The sequence below is a fragment of the Lolium perenne genome, chromosome 1 (assembly GCF_019359855.2).
Source record: "Lolium perenne isolate Kyuss_39 chromosome 1, Kyuss_2.0, whole genome shotgun sequence".
In the NCBI taxonomy this organism is placed as follows: Eukaryota; Viridiplantae; Streptophyta; class Magnoliopsida; order Poales; family Poaceae; genus Lolium; species Lolium perenne.
Genome location: NC_067244.2, coordinates 9948508 through 9955740, shown reverse-complemented (window position 1 = coordinate 9955740; position 7233 = coordinate 9948508). Strand labels below are relative to the sequence as shown.

The 7233-nt window shown below is 40.4% G+C and overlaps 1 protein-coding gene across 1 annotated transcript; it reads left to right on the top strand.

The window, feature by feature from the left end:
• The first annotated feature begins 940 nt into the window (after window positions 1-940).
• Window positions 941-1734, top strand: LOC127325975 (uncharacterized). Its single transcript, XM_051352785.2, has one exon. The coding sequence runs from the start codon at window positions 991-993 to the stop codon at window positions 1510-1512; it is 522 nt and encodes a 173-aa protein (XP_051208745.1). The 5' UTR covers window positions 941-990; the 3' UTR covers window positions 1513-1734.
• The last annotated feature ends 5499 nt before the right edge of the window (window positions 1735-7233 follow it).

The following is a 7233-nucleotide window of genomic DNA, read 5'->3' as shown; positions in this document are numbered from 1 at the left end:
GATAAATGTCGACTTACTATGGTAAGACACATACCGTGCTAGTATTTTCTTCTTCCTCTGATCCACAATACTTGTGGTGGTTTTAGTACGCGGAAATATTTACAGGCATTGTTTTGCTTTGAGAATCACATAAAAGGAGCGGAGGGAGCTGCTTTTACATCTACCACTGCGAGTGAAAATCTCAAAAAATAAATCAACGGTTTTAGCATGTGCAAATACTTTAGTACGCCCACAATAAAAATAAGTATTGAAATACTATCTGAAAAATAGTGGCTGAATCAAACAACAAAAAACATCAGGTCCGTTTCAGTTCCAACAAATTATCCAACAACCTCCTCGAAAGAAAATAGCGTGGGCCAGACTCGAATTTGGAAGAAAACTTGCGCCGGGCCGAGTTTGTATTAAATGGGCTGGAAATAGAGCATATGGTCCCGGCCATTCCATTGCGACGCATTTGTCTCAGCCTGGGACACGGTCAACTCCATCGCCGGCGCCGTAGTAGCTTCTGTGCCGCCGCCATCCGTCGCCTCAACGAACCTCCTTCCCCGCGACAGCACTGCCAGCCTCAGCCTCCTCCAGCCGACAGACCGGCAGGTTTGCATCTCTAGCAGTTGATTCCCCTCTGGAATCTGAGCGAGCATTCGATTTCAGTACACCATGGACCATGGTTGTAAAGATTTGTGGCCTCCTTGATGCGAGATTGAGAACTCTAGTTCCGCTTTATCGTTTATTTTCTTAGTTTCTTCCATGCCTATGCATTTCCACCGCATCTCGCCTATCTATTTTAGGTTTTCTCTTGAATGCTTCTGAATGAAGGCAAGGTGTTCGGTGAAATGCTTCTGTGTAGATGTTCCATTATGCAAATGATCCCCTAGATGTTTTAATCGCACACATGCCAATTCATTCTTTGATTTCGTAACTTTGCTTTACCATGGCGCAGGTTGAAACCTCGTTGTGCCGTGTGAAGGGCTTTTTGTAGAAGCAGTCAGGATGAAGATCAGAGTTGTTTGCAGGAAGTTGTACGATTACGTGAGGTATGATCTTAAAGAGATCGCCTTCCCATCTTCTCTGCCGGACCCTCCGGGCACCATACGGCGTCCCAAGCTCACGCTGAAAGAAAAATGGTGTATCCTCAAGGAGGCCACCAGGCTCTATGGAGCTTCCTGGGTCAGGGACATTGGTCCGGAGCTCAGGCCAAACGACTACAAAAAGGCCAAAGAGGAATCGGATCCCACCAGCACCGAGAAGGGGAAAAGTACAGGTGAGCCTACCGTGCTGGAGGATCTCGCAGTGGCAGCGAGGGGTGGGGCCGAGACCCTGAAGCCCGCGCTGCGTCGCATATACATGACCCGTGCCTCGACCTACACGAGCGCGGTGAAGAACTATGTGGAGACCTATCAGGAAGGGCTGAAGGATGTCTTGGATGAGAAGGCTGCTGGAAAAGGTCAGCAGGGCAATGAGCCAACGAAACCATCAGCATTGCCACCACCGCCGCCACCGTCATCATCATGAGTTTGTTTGAGTTCTCAAGGATTTTTTTAATAAGACCCGTAGCTTATCTTCTGTATGTAGTAGGTCAGAGTTGCCGGCTGTGTGGTCGGGTACAACACTCAGAAATGCTTTGCTCATTCCCCAAAATTTTCATCGTGAGTAGATCTCTTATCTTTGGTTATCTGCTGGTCTGGATTGTGTGAAGTGTGAACTCTAATGTGCATGGTTCCTATGGTCTATAGAGATCATTCTTCGTCTTGTTTTGATATCAATTTGTTCCACAATGTTTGTTGGTTTGGGGTTGCTTATCAGGCCTGCCACATGATGAAATCGATGTCTTCTAGGTTTTGCACTTGCCTTGTTGCTTCAAACAGAAACAGCGATGTATTTTGTTCTTTTCTTCGATGTAATTCCTTACCGTCTTTATGCGTACGGTACCAAGCACAGTATTTGAATGGGATGCCATTTCCTGTTGATATCTAAATCTAATCTGTATGACTGTGTCGTTCTGTGTGAGTGAGTACGAATGTAGCAGTGCAAGTTACTGATTGATGATGTAAGCTGTCAAGGCTAAGTTGTTGTTACTGTAATGGTAGGTCAAACAGGCTCGACCCTTTGCTGCATCCACATGGAAATCGCTGTCGTGTTGGCTGCATAGTTGCCCTGTTACTCGAAACAGAGATAGAGATGTATAAATTTATGTCATCTTGGTTAGTAGGGTAACGAAGCACAGTATTTGGATGAGACGCCATTTTCTGTTCATGGCTTACTTTATGTCTGCTTAGTTGTGTTTGTGTGTGCAAATTTAGCAGTACAAGCTACTGATTGATGCATCATGCTCTTGCGGCTTGGATGTTATTACTGTATTGGTAGGTCTAACAAGTTCATCGTCGTCTCTGCAGTGTGCGACAAGTGACAAGCCACCAGACAACAAGCCGACAAAACTGTACACATTGCAACGTAGTCTAATCTGTGATTAGAACGTGCCATTCGTCCTTGCAGCAGAAAATCTAGAGTTTGGACTTTTTAATCCTAGACTTGAAATAATAGATGACATATTTCCGCATGTGGCAGCCACATCTCGAACCCCTGGGCTTCGGCGTGAAGAAGAGGGTTGTGTATGGAAAACCCACGGAATTGTGCCGTTACAAGATTGCGCCGGTTGGATTAGTGATCCTCATGATTTCAAGACATTTTGGTGATTAGGAGGCAAAACGAGGAAAATCCATCCTTGGGCACAAGCTTCTTTGGTGAGTTCAAGGCATTTTGGTGATTAGCACGATGAGAAGTCGTGACTGTAGACATGGCCGGACTTGGCATCATGGGTGGGACCAGGTCAGGTACAACACGGGTTACCGTGGGCCAAAGGCAGCCCAGTCAATGTATTGCCCACAGCATGATTACCTAATGTAATGGGTGGACGGATCTATATAAGCTTTATATCCTCACAAGGACAATAGCTTATCTTAAAAAATAAAACAAGAGCAATAGTTTGCCGCTGCTATCCATATAAGCATTTACACCACCATAAAACAAAATCATTCACATACAAAAGGAATAGAAGATAGTTGAGAATCCAAAAAATGTATAAGCTAGAGGGAGAACCAAAAGAGAAGATAATTAAGTCCACAATTGCTTCTTCCTTTAAAATACACCAAAAAACTTCCTTTTATAATGTTCTAAAAAGGAGGAAGCATACTCATAGCATTGGGCATCACAAATATTAGGAAAATTTTGTAACGTGACCCATAGTTGAGTCATTGTTTAAAGAATAGCAACAAGAAAATGAGCTATACAGCGATATTTCTTATGCACTACATCCATGTTCAGCAATAAGTAAATTTGTGTAAAAAAATATCACAATATATTATAAATGTTTGTTTGGCCCCTAGTCCACAACATATGATATTGCCTAAGTTTCAGATGAGGTAACTCTTGTCTTAACGCATCCTATTTAGAGAAAAAGTCTAAGAAAGCAATTTTCCAAATTGAACATAACAAGGCCCCTAGTCCAGATAGGTCTCAACAAAGTTTTATCAATTTTTACGATATCATTAAATCGTACCTCGTGGATTTGTTAAGCTTGTCACATGCTAGACAATTGGGCTTGTTTCTCCTAAAGGATTCTTCAAAGAATGTCATTCCTTATTCCATTGTTTCGATTTCGGAGTAGTGTGTCCATAAAAGTCAACAATGACACTGGCCATTACTGCCGAAAAAAAAGGATTAAGATATGCTGACCCATTATCGTCTATATTATTTAATATAGTAGCCGGTATGTTAGCCGTCATGATTGAACACACAAAGTTAGATGGTCAGACTGAAGGCACATCTTGTCGATGGTGGACTATCTATTTTTCAATACATCTTATCAAAAAAAAATCTATTCTTCAATACATGGACAACACGATCCTTTTTATGGAACATGATCTGGAGAAATATGTGAATCTGACATTAACTTTAATAGCATTTGAGAAAATTTTGGGGCTTAAAATAAACTACCAAAAGAGTGAATTGTTTGTTTCGGTGAGGCCTAGGATGAGGACAATTTCCTATTAGATATACCAAACTATTGGGTTGTGAGAAAGGACAATTTCCTATTAGATATTTGAGTATTCTATACATTACAAGAGACCCACGAATGCCAAATAAAAAAAAATCGAGGACCGCCTGCAAAAATAACTTGGTAGATGGAAAGGGGAACTACCACCTCCTGGTGGAAGATTAGTTCTCATAAAATTGGCAGTGGGTAATATGATATTGTACATGATTTCTTTCTTGCAGGTTCCTAAAGGTGTCTTGCATAGACTGAAATATTTTCAATCAAGATTCTTTCAACAAAGGAACAATGAGAAAATTAAATATCCACTGTCAAAATTGTATTTGGATTTTCGAATAAAAGATCAAGGAGGGTTGTGAATTCATGACCTTAAGGTAAAAAGTATGGCCCTCCTTGGTAAATGGCATTTTAGTTACCCACCAAAGATGGAGTTTGGAAAACTCTTCTAATAAGAAAGTACATAGGCTCAAAAGTATTTTCCTTTGTTTATTGGAAATCAGATGGTTGTCATTTTTAGGCTGGTCTAATGGAGACAAAGAACCATTTCTTTCTCTTTAGACCATTTAATATTAAGGACATGTCAGAGATTAGATTCTTTAAGGATAAGTAGTTATGTAATACCATACGTCGGGATCAGTATCTAGCTTTATATAATTTGTGTACGTCGTAAGAGCCATATAATCGCTATTATTTTGGATACTTTCCCTCCATAAATGATGTTTAGAAGGATTAAGCAGCATGTTATGTTCTTTAAGAGTGGTTATTTTTGTCCAACTATCGTAAGGGACCGACGAATTTCGATGGAATCTCTATGAGAGTGACAAATTCTCTATGGATTCCATATATAGAAGGCTAGTCCAATCAGACATACTAGTTGATAATAATAAGGGAACTTTCAAAAAAAAACCACTAAAAATATTATGATATATTCGCAAAGGAGTAATCCTTACTATGGACAACTATTTCATACACAACTTGCATGAAAATGCAAAGTTTGAGTTTGTTCACAAATACAAAACAATCAAACATTTATTTTTCTAATGCAAGTCCTCCAAGTAGCTTCTACCTCGTATCTGCCACGAAGTGTTGTAAACGTTTTTGGCAACTGGTTATATGATATTGGTATCAAGTATAGAATTCCAATTAGGATATGAAAGCTTTTTGTAATATGTTGACTATGTAGAAATGATAATGTTTTCAAATGAAAGAATTTTTTGTAGAAGTGTCTATGTGGTTGGAGGACATAGTGATGAGCGATATTTTTATGCACATAGTGGTGGTGTGATCTACGAGCTGGTCATCTAAATTCGCCTTAGGCATGCTATGATGGCCTTATGTGCTTTGTACCATCTTTTTATTTTATCTCTTTTGTCGGATTTATGCAGGTGTGTGCATTCTATCTATGCTTGCTAGATGTAAACTCTTTTAAACCATATATCACCGTGATTCAAACTTTTATGTAATGAAACACCCTTTATTAAAACAATTAAACACGGTACACATTATTAGTTGCATGAAAGCCACATACTAGAATGGCCACAAACGGTGTAATTAATTTCTTGATCTAGCTCACGTAGAAAGGCACAAATATTGACCGGCCGGTCTCCCGATTTATTTTTATTAGTGTGGTCAAGGTACAGATCTACGGAAGGTCTTCAATCAAAGCACATAATTAGGTGGAGGTTCCTTGTAAGTATATTTTCAAATAAAGATTTTTTGTGACTTGCTTTGTTTGACTCATTTTGATAATTCTGTCTAGTTGTACAATAAATTGTAAAATAGTCACAGCAGAGCACAATTCATGCAACCAGAAAGTAAACCAAAATAAGTCTCGTTCCCAGTCTAATAGAAATATTTCTTGTTTTTCTGCAAAAAAAATAGAAATATTTCTTGTTATTTGTATCTTTTCTACTTTTTGGGATTCCATGGTACCAATGTCTTTTCAAGATGATAAAAGAATGAGAGAAAATGAAAATATGGAGTGGAACCTAGGTACACATGAACCCTATAACTTGTTGTCCCCAAACGTCGTATTTCTAGCTCTCCAAAAATTCAAACATTTTCTTTTGCATGTAAAGGTCACACGTATTTATGTGTGTGCTATTTTGTAATCAAAATCGAAAGAATTTAGCTGAGGAAAAAATGATAAGTTGCGAATAAACAGTTTGAAGGAAGCTTCCCCTCCCGACTTGTCAATAAATTACAAATCAGTGCCTTGTGTAAATTATGGTTGGACTAAGAGCATCTCTAGCAGACACCCTAAGCCGTAAATCTCAAATACGGGTATGGAGACCACCCCAAACGCGTTTCGAGAATATGTTGTTATACGGGCCGCATTTGGCGCGTCGGGGCTATACGCCATTCTTTTAGCCTGCAAACAAAAACCGCAAAAACATGGTTTATGCAAATCAGCCCATAATTTTCAAATATAGTAACATAGATCATGCAAACTGATTGTTTAAAGTACTTAATCATATATAAAATGGAACACCAAAAAAGGATCAAACATCACATCATCAAGGAAGCGCATGGTCGGCATCACCGTGTTGGTTGCCGGCGCATCCACACAGCCGCCACCACTCGCCATAGCATCATCACCTCGGGCACCACTCATGGCAGCCATGGCAGCATGTGCAGCTTTCCTCCTTCGCGTCAAGATCTCCATCTTCGCATGATTCCACCACTCAAGACGAAACTCATCCATCTCTGCCAGGTTCATCATCATAGTCGCATTCTCCACCGCAATGAGCTCCGCCATGGCCCGGTTCTCTTCAGCACGTGCTCTCCTCTCCTCGACGTCGGCCTTGCGCTTTGCATCTTCCCGGAGCATGTTCCAGTTTTCTTCCTTCTCTTTGTTCTTCTTCTCCATCATCTCCTTCTTTTCCTCCAAACTCTTCACCAACTATTCTTTGGACTTCACCATAATATCGATCTTGAGAGACAATGTCGCGGCCTCGCCTTGCTTCTTGATCTAGTCGTTTGTCATCTTTGCTCCGTCCGGCCTCTTCTTGTTCTTCTTGGTCTCAAGCGCATCATCATCTTCCGCATCCTCCAACTGGATGAGCTTATGCCTCGGTAATGATGCTTCTTGCTCCCTCATCTTCCATTTTTCATTGTGCTCAAGAATGGTATAGCAATGCTTGAATGTAAATGACTTTCCCTTCAACCTATGTATGTCCTTG